Source organism: Oryzias melastigma, linkage group LG11 (genome assembly GCF_002922805.2).
Source record: "Oryzias melastigma strain HK-1 linkage group LG11, ASM292280v2, whole genome shotgun sequence".
Classification (NCBI taxonomy): domain Eukaryota; kingdom Metazoa; phylum Chordata; class Actinopteri; order Beloniformes; family Adrianichthyidae; genus Oryzias; species Oryzias melastigma.
The window spans coordinates 12,420,339-12,434,756 of NC_050522.1; the positions used below are offsets into that span (position 1 = coordinate 12,420,339).

At 38.8% G+C, this 14,418-nt stretch overlaps 1 protein-coding gene across 17 annotated transcripts in view; it reads right to left on the bottom strand.

Annotated features, from left to right (window-relative positions):
• LOC112162655 (protein FAM131B) overlaps positions 1 to 14,418 on the bottom strand; it is a 67,087-nt gene that overhangs the window by 4,423 nt on the left and 48,246 nt on the right. For 14 of the 17 annotated variants that reach the window (XM_036214194.1, XM_024298535.2, XM_024298525.2 and 11 more), the window contains 7 exons: positions 12,354 to 12,572; positions 11,359 to 11,499; positions 7,925 to 8,080; positions 7,656 to 7,828; positions 5,409 to 5,543; positions 3,986 to 4,120; positions 2,958 to 3,903 (listed from right to left, as the gene is read on the bottom strand). In XM_036214194.1, the coding sequence (XP_036070087.1) occupies positions 3,685 to 3,903; positions 3,986 to 4,120; positions 5,409 to 5,543; positions 7,656 to 7,828; positions 7,925 to 8,080; positions 11,359 to 11,499; positions 12,354 to 12,572 (1,178 nt within the window). In that variant the 3' untranslated portion in view covers positions 2,958 to 3,684. The other 3 variants (XM_024298567.2, XM_036214196.1, XM_024298510.2) reach the window with 3 other exon arrangements.

The window sequence follows — 14,418 nt, forward strand, 5'->3', positions numbered from 1 at the left end:
CTCCTCCCTCCACATCTCCTCCTCCCTCTCCTTCATCCTCCATCTCCACCTTGAGGGTCACACAAGGACTCTGCGAGGGTGATGAAGGCAGCGACGATGAGCCGATGGTTTAACTTTTGATAATAAGGACTTTTTTTAACAGTTCAAGTCTGCGTCTTCTCTTCTTTTATTCTTATTCTCCTAGTATCTTCAGGTTCCAAACTCAACTTGTCTGCTCCTCACATCTCTGTCTCTTAAAAAGGTCTGTCGTATTATTATTTTTATTACTTCTTGCTCTGTCTTACTCTCAGTTCAAATCGAGCCAATTTTCTTATCTTAAAGAGATAAAACAGATTTTATATGAAGGCAAACATTCATCCCATTTCAGTCACGGTTCTTCAAAGCATCTAGCATTTATCACAAATATACTGTATTGTTTGTAACTTTTGTAGTTTTCTTCACTATCTGATCATTAAAGGATTGAATCAGGCATTTGCTGAGTAGAGAAGCAGCAGCTGATTGACTTTTTGAGTATCCGGACTGAAGAAAAGTGATGGAACGGTTTGGTTGAAGTGTTGACCTCCACACTGCAACCACAGAGCTCATGCTGTCATGTTTTACTTAATAAAGAAAGCAGCTAAAAGCAGAGATTTTTTTTTATGGGATGCATCCGCAGATTTCTCAGTCATTCAAGACTGCTTGAAAAAAAAAAAATCTGAATTCAGGACTTCTCTGTTCCTCAGGTGCTGCCATAAGTCTTTAACGTCATGTATCATGAAGTAGTTTTTAATGTGTGAATAAAAATGTTTATTTGTTGAGTATCATGTTTTTCCCCAAACGTCTTTTGTTTGCCAACAAAAAGGATGAATAAAAACTTCTCTACAAATTTTAGATTTTTTGTTTTACCTTGCAAACTTGAACAGGACCAGAAACATAAAATAAATTAGTATCTTTAAAAAAAACTGTTTGTATGAGAGGCTGTATGAGACTTATAGTGTGTGTGAAAGCAAGTATGAATTAAGTCTCATACGGCCTCTCATAGTTTTGTGCACTCTACAGTGCTCAGCTGTTGCTGTGATGACAACTCAACAAAACATTTAACCCCAGAGAATCAACAGGGTCATTTTTTTAAATTGGTTTTATTAACTTTAAAAGCCCCTGAAGAAAATTGTTGTTGGGTCCTCCAGAGTTAAGATTTTATTTGCATCATAATTAAACGTTACCCAAAAGACTATCATACTAAAGCCTTAGAGGCCATGTGAGAATGATACATTTAACATTGGTCCAAATCCAGAATTTTACCAAAGACTCAACAACTGAATAATTTGTGGGAAATGTCTTCAGTGATTTAAAAAATAGAATGGTTTATTTAGGAGAACGTGAGTGTGTGGACCAAGCTCTCCCAGCAAACCCAAAGGTACCAAATACTGCAGTTCTTCATAGCACCACTGGGCGTTGGTGTTAGAACGGAGCAATTTCGTGATAACTCGTTGGGAAGAAAGTTATATTCAGAATTTATACCAAAAATACCAAAAAAGCTCATATTTAATTTTTATCTTTACTAATGAAATGTGTGGAATTTTGACGCAGTTTACATTTATAGTCTAGTTTTCTGCATTACCAGGGATGTACTTCTTTGATAAACAGATAGTTAGTTACTCACAGGTGAACTCAAGAAAGCTTTAGCTTTATTTTGTATTAATCTTTCAAAATGTTAAGAGTGACTTCAAAAAATAGACTGAAGGCAGAGCAGGACAAAAAGTGGGCAGATTTTTGAATGTTTACCGATCTTTAAAACACTCTTAAAAAAAAAAGAGGAACTAGTTTGGAATGTTTTTTTAGGATTTTTGCGACCCACTTCCAGCACAATATTTGAGTCTCTCCACACAGGCGAGTCCCTTCCAAAACTGGATAGAAATAACCCCCTTACACTACAAAAATGAATAAATAACTTTGTAAGTTTTTTACATTTCAGTTAGAACTGATTGACAAAACTTCAGTCTGGAAAAAAGGGGAAAAAACATCTCCATTGTGAAAGCCAAAGCACACAGTACGTACTAATGCTAGCAATTAAACAGCTAAGTTGTTGCTGCTCTAAGACATGTAGACAAAGTTTTCATGAATCAATTAGTTATTGTCCACATAGAATAAGAGATATAATCTAAAATAGTTCCAGATTTTTTCTGTTATCATATTTTGTTACATTTTGTTACATAAGCTTTTATTTTAGGCTTTGAGACCACTAAATATGATGTCACAAGTTGTTTTTATTTTAATTTTCACAGTCTTAGCAAGTTGAAAAGATTTAAAAAAAGACATCATTTTTGACTTGGATTTACTGTTGACAAACTGCTTTTTATACATTTTGTTTTTGTCTGCTCTCCCCTAGAAAAGACCTCTGAGGATGCTAATTCAAAAAAATCCATAAAAATATTTTTATGAACATTTTTTGAACAAAAATATATATACACTTAAATCCTTGTTTGTCTAAGGGAAACTGTAGTTTTGTGCCCTCCAGGGGGCGTCTCACTTACAACGGGATTTTGAAATAAACAGGTGGGGTTGATCTGTTCTTAATGGAGGAAGTGGTAGGTTTCATTAATTTGTAATTATTTTATTGAAATATTTTATTACTTATATTGTATTTTTTTCTTTCATTTTAACTTACCACTCATATTTTCACATTTTTTAAATGTGAAATTATATTTTCTGTCAGTTTTTCTTTGATTTCATTCTGCAGACCACTTAAGTGAAAAATGATTAACTTTGCAAATGATGACTAATAAATGTAAACAACACTGAATTAGACAGTGCTCTGATTAATAAAATTAAACTCTCATTAATGAATTAAAGAGATCATCTTTCCCTTTAATTGAAATGAGAATTTTCCTGATCGATTAAATCAATTTCTGTGACAACCTTAAAACATGCAGGAGTTTGATCCTTTGCATCACCAGCTGAAACAGAAAAGCTCCAAGTTTGTTTTTCAGAATAAATATATATTTTACACACAAACAAATGAGCTACATTCATACAACCTTACATACTGTCTTACATTCATACAAATACATATTTTTTTTTGTATTTTTTAAACTTTTTTTTCTAAAAAAAGAAAAAGCAATTTGTTATAGTATTACTTTGTATACTGCGTTATACTGTTAGGGCAGGGTCACTGTCAAAAAGCATGCATGTTTTTTTGGTTGTGGTCAGCTTGTGTGTCTGCAGGTGCATCTCTCACATGTTCTGCATTCCAACCACAACACACGATGCAGCAAATCAGGTTCTCCTGGCCCTGCTGAGCATCTTCTGTTCCTACTCTGGATCCCGCACCAACCCAGCTTTGTGTGGTTGGTTAATATATTGCATTGTAATCTCAGATAGGCCCTTAAAATGTTTCTTTTTCAGCTTTTTTTGTTTTTCGTTTGCTTTTTTTGTTCTCTTGAGGATATTGCATTTCAGTCCTGGCTCTTTGTCCCAAACATTTGGAAGAGTCCATCACTCAGTTCACATCCTCTTGTTTGTTTCCCATTTTTCACACTAAACTGGGAAGAGAAAACAGTTGTTTGTGTACATTACATCCCAACGTTTCCAAAAAAAAAAGATATTCCTTCATCTCCATGAGGGTAAATATATGGGTGGGGTAGGGGATAATAGCTTGACTGATTATTGGGGTATTTGCACATCCAGTTTTTGTTCTTTTGTAGTTCAGTTGGTTGCAACGATGACCATGGAGCCTTCCTCTGCCTCCTCATCTTTGGCGATGCCACATGGCGAGACGTCAAATGGTATTCTCTCTGCAATGGATTCGGTAGTCTGTGCTGGTATTCCGGGGCTGGAACCTCTGGTGGACGACGCCTCCTCCTTCAGCGGGGACGGCGTCAGGGAACACGGCTCTGGCTCCAGAGTTAAAGTCACCTCTTCTAGCTGCAGTCAGGAGAAATGGAGGCTCAAATACGCTTAAGTAAGAACAAAAGTTAAAAAAAAAAAACTAAAGTTCTTAACTCACTCTTGTGTACTCTTCGTCCTCCTCCTCATGTTCCGGGATCCCTCCGGACTTGGGGTCTGGTTCCTCTCCAACCATATCCACCATTCCTCCAACCATGTCCACCATCTGTGAGTTCAGCTGTCCAACAATCTCCACCTGGGAAAAGATCACATTATTTATGAAACTGGAAAACTTTTTCACTGTCTTCAAACTGAAACTGAATTGAAAATGCTGTTGTCACTTCTTTTGCAAATACAGTGTTGTTAAAATGCATTTGACCCCTTTCAGATTTTTTTTTTTTCATAAATATCTATTTTAAAGAATATTTTTTAAAAGTAAACTATGCAGCCTACCACATTTCATATAAAAAAATTAATTCCCCCTACTTCTGAGCATTTTAGCAAAAAATAACAGTCAAACATGGGGGTGGTAGTATAGTAGTAAGGGGCAGCATTGCACTTTATTGACCTAAACAGATTTTGATGACACAATTTTTGAAATTTTAAAAATGTTAAATCCTTCATTAGTCCAAGTACTTAAAAATAGTTCTAAAGGAATTTAGGAATTAATCTTAAACTTCTAACTCTTTTGCTATCCTAGGTATGTTGATGTTGTGAGTGGGGTCATCTGGACCCCACAAGACAGTGTGTTACTTTTTTATATTTTTGATTGTCACTGGTGTCCATGGCAGACATAAAATCCTGTCCAGCTTCGTCCACATTTGTCATGTCAATGTAAGTCTAGGGTCATCTGGACCCCATAAGAAAGCACAAGGGTTAAAGGGGTCAAATACTTTTTTTGCAGAACTGTACAGGTATTTCTATTCATTCAACAGACATTCTTTTTGAATTCCTGGATTCCTTAACGACAGACAAGAGAAAAATAAACACTATTAGAAATGAAGATGAGCAAGCAGGCGACAAATTCTCCTCCTCTGACCCGGCTGGGTTCTCCGGCGTTGGTTGTCAATGAGAAGAGACAGATGTTCAGGCAAATGCAATAAAATCTCGACCCGCAGAGTTGTAAACTTGCTGACTTTGGGACATGCCACCTTGGCAACCAAGCTGATTCCCCCATGATCTCTCAAAATTCATCAGGCTGTCATGCAGGCTTTGGGGGGATGGGTGCTCCATGCCTGTCTCCTACCTTGAAGGCCTCCCTGGTAGCTCAGCATTCACTGCTATACAGATGTGTGCTATTAAGGCCTGCTGATATAAACAAAGCCAGATCCATAAGACATAATATAAATAGATATCAAGTAAATCTTATCAATTTATTAGTGGATCAAACAACACAACGCTGAGCTTCATATGAAAGCAGATCACATCTCCTTGTGTTGACCTTCTATGTCCTTGTATTACAGTGAAACCTGCCGCATCCCAGCACCTCCTAGTCTGCCAGCTCTATAATCCCATCATTTGGATTCAAGGGGGGCTGCGCATACCTGGTGCGCCTCGACCTGCGCCGCTCCCCAGAGGTCGGCTAGCCGAGGGTGAGCAGGTGGGCCAAGGCTGTGGATGGTGCTGTTCGGAGTGGCTTGGAGAGAATGGGAGTTGCTGTGTAGCCTGTGCTCCAGAGACTGAGGTCAGATAACAGGAAAGAAAGAATAAGAGATGTCCTTCAAATCAGAACTGATGAGCTACTTTCAACTAAAAGCATGTTGCTTAATATTTGGGTGTGTTCCTACAATTCAGGAAATCTAGTCACTTCCCTGAACACAAGTGTGGAAAAAGCAGAAGTCAGGCATATTGTTTACAAGTATGCCTGCAACCTTTTGCATGTTCGATGTCAGTGTGTTTTGCACATGAAGCCCAACAGTTGAAACTTGTGCTACAAGTGAATGCGAGTTTTGAACGCAGAATCCCAAAACTCACATTTACACGCCTTTACATAGACTTTTCGTTGGAAGTAGCCTCTCCAGTGGCAGTGTGAACGTAGCTTAACAGAGGTCAGATGACCCAATGAGTTGTATCAGATATTTTAAAGCCATCTTTGTGGTTGTTGGCCTCTTTGCCCAATCTGATGCCAGAAATCCTTGGATGGTCCAAAATTTAATAAAAAGTGAAAAAAAGGAAACCAGACATTTTTTGCAACACAAGTAGACATCGTGAAAACAAACCTCTCAGTGGAAGCGATGCTTTTGTGTATTGCTACAACCAGTGGTTGTTTGGTGAGCTGACCCTCCTCCAGTTTTGAAACATGCTTGAGTCTACAAGTCAATTCATTTTCTACAATCTTCAAGCAACCTCAAGAATACTTTGCAGGCGGCTTCACAGAATTGATTCCAATGGTTGGACCTTGGCATCATGGTGTGAGGTTCATCTTAAGGGTTGTATTCGGTTGCACAACAAGACTATTGGATAATTTTATGCTCTAAACTAAATAAGAAAAGCTTAGAGATGACTTCTTCTTGTTCTAGTGTGACACAATACGGGCAGACAAAATGGACAGGTGAGTTTGGCGATGAGTTATCCGACAGGGCTGAGTTAGAGCAGGGACTTAGGACTTTCTTGTCCAGCATCAGTGCATGATCTCACAAAGAAATGTAAAAAAAAAAAAAAAAAAAAAACTTTTTCGACATTTGAATCTTGAAAAATCAACGGTTAAAGCTATAAAAGATGGACCAGGTTAGGAATGAAATTTTATGTAGGTTTTTACATCTGTAGACTTTCAAGACAGTAGGCAACAAAATACAGGTTCCTCTCTTGAATTTAGAAAAAAAATACATAATACAAAAAAACAAAAAAAATCTCCTATTGTCATTCCCCGCAGCTGAGTAAGCTGTTGCATAACAAAGACACTCTAGAGTTGAAATCTAATCACATCTAAAAGTGTTCTTACTTTTCCGCCGTTACCCTGAGGCTCCAGCAGAAAGGATAAACTCATTTGTTTTTTTCTAAGAATTCATATTTCTCTTTAAATCATAAGATGGTTCCACCAGCAACCTTTGGAGAAAATTTCTCAGGCTTGTATAAAGTAAGAAATGTCAAGAAAAATGACTAAAAACCAAGATTAATTTCTTCTCATAACAGCCACATAATGTCCAGAGTGAAGTTCTTTCCTTTCAGGTGTCAGATTAGGACACCTTTTCCCAGAAACAGTCCCTGACCTTTTAGAGTTATTATTTCACTGGTGCTTTAATGAGCTCTGAGAAGTGAAGCCACAGACTGTTCTGGTGTCACCGTTTATTACCACTAACTATCTGCAGAAAAAATGAAAAATGAGGGGAAAAGATTTGGAAAAGCTTAAAAGACTTAAAGGCTGACTAAACATAAACTGATGCCAAAGCAAAGAAAAAAAAAGTTTTTTCTTAAGACCTGTTTCCTACTTTAGACTAGACTTTAGACTAATGGATCTCATATTTGTTGTCAAAGTTCTGGTTATTTGCTTGGTTTGGTTTCAATTAAAAAAAATGTGTTTTACGTAGGATCATGCTGTGTTTAGCAACCCATTAAACCTGCAGCTGATTCACAATAATTTGAACAAAGAAATTCTCAAAAAAGCAAATTTGAACTTAATCTTCTGTATATAACATCAGAAAAAAATGACACAAAACATATTAAAAAGCCCCAAAAACAATTTGGTCTTTGAGAACTTGGTGTCTCCACATTAGCAACAGGTGTCCTTTGTTCTTAACTTTGTTGTTTCGAGGAAGTTTTAGACATTTCCTGCAACACTTTGTCCCACAGACCTGTTGCTGTTGTTGATACTGCAGAAACTGGTGCTGTTGAAAATGATGAAGCTGCTGAAGCTGCTGGAGTTGACTTTGCTGTTGGAAGGCCAGCTGAGCGTGGTGCTGCTGAAGGTAGCCGCCCACCGTCCCCTCGTAGCCGTCGCCAGGTGTAACCCCCGCCCCGCTGCCGCCTGGAACAACCATAAATCATTTAGCAACAGTTCCTTACAGACTGTAATCTGAAAAAGGAAGGTGTGTAAAAAAAAAAAGGGGGCACAAATTCTCACCAGCAGCCATGATGTAGGAGCCTGCAGCAGGTGAGGCAACGCCCGAAGGCTGGCTGGTGATTGGGTCCCAGCCGTCAGAAGACGACAGGCAGTACAAGCCTTGTGAGACGTAGGTGTGAGGCCAGACGTCTGCAGAGGAGTGATGGAGAACCTGGTCTGTTCAGCAGGGACATCATGAAACAGAAAGAGATATTTATTCATAAAGATACTGCAATATAGATAGATAGATAGATAGATAGACAACTTTATTAATCCATTTGGGACGTGCCCGCAGGGAAATTAAAGAACTCCACATCTCACACAGCACTGTTGCATCCATGTTATATAAAGAAATGACACTTAAATAAAGATAAATAGGGAAATAAATAAATATATATATAAATGTATAAGATACAGAATATAAAAGTAAACAGGTAAGTTAGTTCAACACATACAAGGGTTATTCCCGACTAAGTTCAAGGTTTGCCCTCCTCCCCCCCAGAGAGATGTTAAACAGACTTATGGCACGAGGGACAAATGAGTTCTTTAGTCTGTTTGTCCTGCATTTTGGAAGGAGCAGCCTCTCACTGAACAGGCTTCTCCTGCTGCTGATGGCAGAGTGCAGAGGGTGGCTGGCATTGTCCAGGATCCCCTGCAGCTTGCTCAGTGTTCTCCTCTCTGCTACTGCCACCAGAGGGTCCAGCTTCATGCCAACCACCGAGCCAGCCCGCCTAATCAGTTTCTCCAACCTGGAGAGATTGGCTTTTGAGGTGCTCCCACCCCAACACACTACACCATAGGACAAGACGCTAGCAACCACAGACTGATAGAAGATGACCAGGAGCTTCCTGCAGATGTTAAAGGATCTTAGTCTCCTAAGAAAGTACATTCTGCCCTGGGCCTTCTTATACAGCTGCTCAGTGTTGCTCGTCCAGTCCAGCTTGTCATCCAGCCACAGCCCAAGATATTTATAGGTGTGTACAACCTCCACCTCCTCCCCACCCACCAGAACTGGCCTAGGAGTGGGACTGTCTCTCCTAAAGTCCATAACCAGTTCCTTAGTCTTTGAGGTGTTGAGCTGCAGGCTGTTGGTGTGGCACCAGGTAGCAAAGTCACTCACCAACCTCCTGTACTCCTCTTCATCATCATCCCTGATACACCCCATGATGGCCGTGTCATCTGCAAACTTCTGAATGTGACACAGTTCAGAACTGTAGCGGAAGTCCGAGGTGTACAGGGTGAAGAGGAAGGGGGAGAGGACAGTCCCCTGTGGTGCACCGATTCTGCTGACCACAGTATCAGACACGATGTCCTTGAGCCTGACATACTGTGGTCTATCGGTGAGGTAATTGTAAATCCAAGCAACCAGGCTGGGGTCCACTTGCATTCTTGTCAATTTTATATTGATCTCCTGTGTAATAAATGATTTTTTTTTCGCAAAATACCAGCATATAAATTAATAGCAGTGCAGCAGATCAACTGACAAATTGATTGCAAAAAAAAAAAGTTTAAGGGGACGATGTGGTATTACTCAGGAGTTTTTGGTTTTTGTCAGTAAAGCCTTTAAAGTCCTACTGTAACTATATTTCAAGGGAGTCCAAACTTAGGTCTCGAGGCCCAGAAACCTTGCCTCATCTGCTGCTGATCACCTGGATCAGGTGTGTTTTGCCAATAAGGAGCTTCAATGACAGGTTGGTTGGAAAACATGTAGGACACCGGCCCTCGAGGCCTGACTTTGGACTCCCCTGCATTATTTGTTTCTATTGTAAATTTGTTCCCAGTGGTCTTTTTATTATGATTATGCATTTTAAAGCAAAAATCAAAAAGCCTGTGTAGTTTTTTAAAGACATATAGTGAGACAAATACGTTTTTAAACACCCTGTGATTTAGCAATTACTTCCACTTAGAAATCATGGAGGGGTCTTAACTTTTCATCGTAGGTGCATGTCCACTATGAGAGACAAAATCTTAAGAAAAATGTGGAAATTACTTTTTTTTTTTGTAATTTATGTGAATCCTACTGGTTGAACACAACTATAATTCTGACCCTCAAAAACCTGTTAGTTCATCTTTAAAAAGTCCACCTCCACTCCACTTATTATCCTAAATTAGAAGCACCTGTTTGAGGCTAACAATTAATAAAACTCCAACTCGTAACATGACCAAGACCAAAGAGCTGTCCAAAGACACCAGAGACACAGTTGCAGAACTCCACAAGGCTGGAAAGGGCTATGGGGCAATAGCTAGGCATCTTGGTGAAAAAGATCCACTACTGGAGCAAGAAAATGGAAGAAAGTAAACATGACTGACAATCTCCCTCAGACTGTGGGGTCTCAATGATCCCAAGAAAGCCTGGAGGAGCTGGCCAATGACCTGAAAAGAGCTGGGACCAAAGTTTCTGTTGGTAATACACTAAGACGTCATAGTTTGAATCATGCATGACATGGAAGGTTCCCCTGCCTAAACCAGTTTAAGTTAATGATGAAGCACACAGCCAGGAAAACCAAGAAGTGGCTCCGTAGCTTATCAAACTCATCTGTGTTTCTCAGCAACAGCTTAAAAACCCAACTGATCTAGAGAAGATCTGTGTGGAGGAGTGGGCCAAAATGCCTTCTGCTGTGTGTGCAAAGCTGGAGAAAAACTACAGGAATCGCAAACAAAGGTTACTGTATACCAAAAAGATATTCTCAGGTGTTAAAATACTTATTTGCAGCAGTAGCATACATCATTTTAAAAAGTCATACAATGTGAGGCCTAAAGATGAAGTTTGATTGGAGGTTAAGCTTTTTGTGGTCAAAGTTAAGAAAGCTTAATTGCGCTGGACTCATTTCATTCCATCTTTCCAACTTAATGTTTAATTTGGTCTTTGTTATATTCTGTAAGTAATCGAAGGGCTATCCCTGCAGACGTTATTTTTGTCTGTCTGCTGCCAGAGCCACAGAGAGCACAGCCCACACGGTGGTGAGTAGAGAAGAGTCCTTGTTCTAACCTCCGAAGCTCCCAAACACCAGCGGTAAATAAAGATGAACCAGTTCATTGTGTGAGGCGGTAACCATGGTTACAAATTAAATGGCTTCATCACTTTCATTGAGCAAAGCCACAAAGACTTTTTCTTCCTTCTGTCATGAACTGAAATCTCATGCTAGAAATCCCATCTGCTGTTCCTGACAGGACGGCGCGTCATCTGGATTTGTCCTTGGGAAGTATCCGAGTGAATGCCCTGTAGGAGCGAAAGGCGGAAAAAAGCAGCTGCCCGTCTGTCCTCCAAAAGTTCTTGACTGCCGGACGAGGGTGTAAATGACACGACTGACTTTCATCTGCATCAGAACAGCCAAGCTAAACACACTAGAAATACTGCCAGTTTACTGAGAGGAAAGCGACAGTCCATGTCCGTTCATTTGACCATTTGACCATTGACCGTTTCTGTATTTATGTCAGTTTGATTTAAAGTTTACCTCTGCTGGTGATGCTCTCCTGGTTGACCTCACTAAGATGAGCGACGCTGCCCTGGTTGGAGCCAGCACCCATACTGTCACCGTCCATGGAGTTCCAGCCAAACAGGGTTGCTTCAGAGATGGCAAACTGTTGCATGATGCCTGGGAGGGGGCAACAACAAAGAGCTGCTGTGGTCACGAGTGATGCAAAACTGTTGTGAGACAAGAAGTCATTAAGGAAAAGGTGCATACATAGGATGCCAAAGGATACTTCTCTCTTCTTATTGCTTAACCAAAAACAACAGACACTAGATGGCAGTAAAAAACATTTTTCAACAAAAAAAAGACAATGAAAAAGAATTTCTTTGACCTTGTTAAAGATTATATATTCTATGTTTTGTTTTCAGATTATCGGCACATGTGTATATGAAATTAAAGTTTTTTGGTCAATCATCGATAGCTACGTTTTTTTTGTTTGTTTGTTTTTTAGAGGGATTAACATCATAATAAGCTTCAAAGCTCAAATTTTTTGCATGAAATTGACCCTTTAAAGATTGACATTACTGTATGTCTCAAGAAGAAAATGACTCACCACATGCTAGAGGCAATATGATAAAACATTAAGGCTGTCAACGTTACAGTGTTTATTAATTAAAAATTAACGTGTTAATATTTTTTAAAGCTAACTAATTACACTCCGCGAAACAACCGTCCTCCGCCGGTTCAGGCTTCCACTGCATGCATTAATTTCTGACAATTCACACTTCATTGGGCATTATCCTGCTTATACCATGGTCACTTACAAAATAAATAAATATTCAATCGACTTTTTAACACTTTATTCTTGTTATTTTTTAGGTTTAGATTGCTTTTTTACAAAAGGCGGATCACGGTGACACGACAACGCATCGCTGAGCACATGTTAGCATCTTTGATTTTTTGGAGTAATACTGCAGACATAAAAGTCTTTAGAGTTCTGCTTATCTTACTGTTGATGTGTTTGTTTTGTGCCTCACCTGCAGCAAAGCGAGCCTCCTTTTCACCGTCACTGAGGTCGCTGTAGGCGTCGTTCTCCATCCTCCTCTCCTTCTCCCTCTGCAGGTTGGTGCGTCCCGCGCCTCCGGGCGGCCCCGCCGAGGGCTTCCCCCAGCTCTGCCACTCGATCATGTGAGCAACTCGCCCCTGGGCCATGGCTGTGGGTTTGGTCACCTTGTCCTTCATGGAGCGGGTCACACCTGCAACAGGTATGAAGGGGGAGGCCAAAAAACAAACGCTGTCAAGATGGCTGCTGGCCTGTGGAGCTGAATGCACCTCCAACCGAGGCTCTGAGGGGAGTAGAATGGAGATGTTTGAAATGTTGAAAAAATATAAGGTGATGGTGAGAAAAGTTTGGAACCATTAATTTGATGCACATTTGTCTGTAAATTAGTAAAAATATAAATTTATTTAATTAATTTTTTTATCCATAACTGCTTGTAATAGAATGTGAATTGATTTAGAAAATAGAAATAAATAAGTGTTGATGCTAGAGTAAATCGAGGGAAAAAAATCACATTAAGAAGCATGTAAAAGTACTTTCCCTCTCCAGATACTTTTTAAAAATATTTTGGTATATTTCTAACAGATAAAGGATTCATATTGTTAAATTATTGTTTTGAATTTTACAAAAATCATACAAAATGAAAACAATTTATATAATTCTTGCCTTAATAGACAAAAGCTGTTAAAAACTTGTTGAATTTTTGTAAAAAACTAAATATGTTCTCTTCAAAATCATCTGTACCAAGAAAGATTCATTAGAGAGTTAAAGCAGAAAGACACTGCTGATCAAAAAGAACTTAAAGACAAAACTATTTGGATCCTTTCCAAGACTTTTGGACTACTTTCTGGACAGTTTATACCCCATTTAATCATAAGCCAAACCATTTCTGAGAAAAGACCTCAGGAAAAACTAAATGTGGTGGTGGTGTGAGGCTTAATTTGTTATAATTGAGAAACAATGAATCCTGTAGTCTTCCATCAGTTCCTGAGGTCAATAGTAATCGTGTTTTCATGCTAACCAAAGATCTAAACACCTCTAAATTGATTATAATTAGTTTTGGGAGCTTTTCTTGTCAATATCTGTAATAATTTTTTCTTCTTCATGACCTTAAAAGATTCTCTGATGCATCTGAATTTAAACAATTCAGCAAAAAAAAGAGTGTTAAAGATGCAAGAAGCACTCACTGACCATTATCAAAAATACTCGACTGCACTGTCTGCTGTTGAATATAACTCAAACAAGTTTTAGTCCGTTTTTACATTCAGGTTTTGAAAGTTTTTTGTCCTTTTCTTAAATGAAATTATCATTAAAAAGATGATATGATCCGAAGTATTCGGGTTACAAATATACAAAAACCTACAACACATGCATGACGGGGGTACATACTTCCTAAAAGCCTTCAAAAAATGTTTTAAATTAAGTTTTACTTGATAAATCTGTTGCTTAAGGTCTAATGATAAATTTGTTGAATAGCAAACGGTTGATTTATCCTGAACATACGGGACAGAAGTATGAGACCAGCACAGTTGAAACATCTCACATGTTTTAAACTGAAATACACAGACTGTGACTGAAACAGTCAAACTCTCTAAATCCATTATCGTCTGCTAGAAAATGAAGCTCTTTAAACTTTTTATAATTGAAAAAAGAGGTGATAATTCCTTGAGTGTAAGTAAAATATTAGAAAAGGTTCACCGGCAAATCTCTGCCCAATTAAGATGCAAATTTGATATTTATCCTGCATGCAGAGGCTGATCGATAAAACATTTAATTTAAATCAAGCTGGCATGAATAGGCAGAGCTTTGTAAATTGCTCCCCTGGTATGTGGGGGGCAAATTATAAATAGACACAGTTGCCCTCTGGGACAAAGAGAACCAATCTCAATTAAAAATCAAATCCTCTCCTAATTGCCGATGAAAATAGGAATGGATAAAATGGGAATGGAGGATGAGGGAGGGTGTTGGGGCTCAGATCACTCCAAAAGTGTCGCTTTTACCAAAAATATCAAGATATTTACTTTAAGGACTGGACACAACAA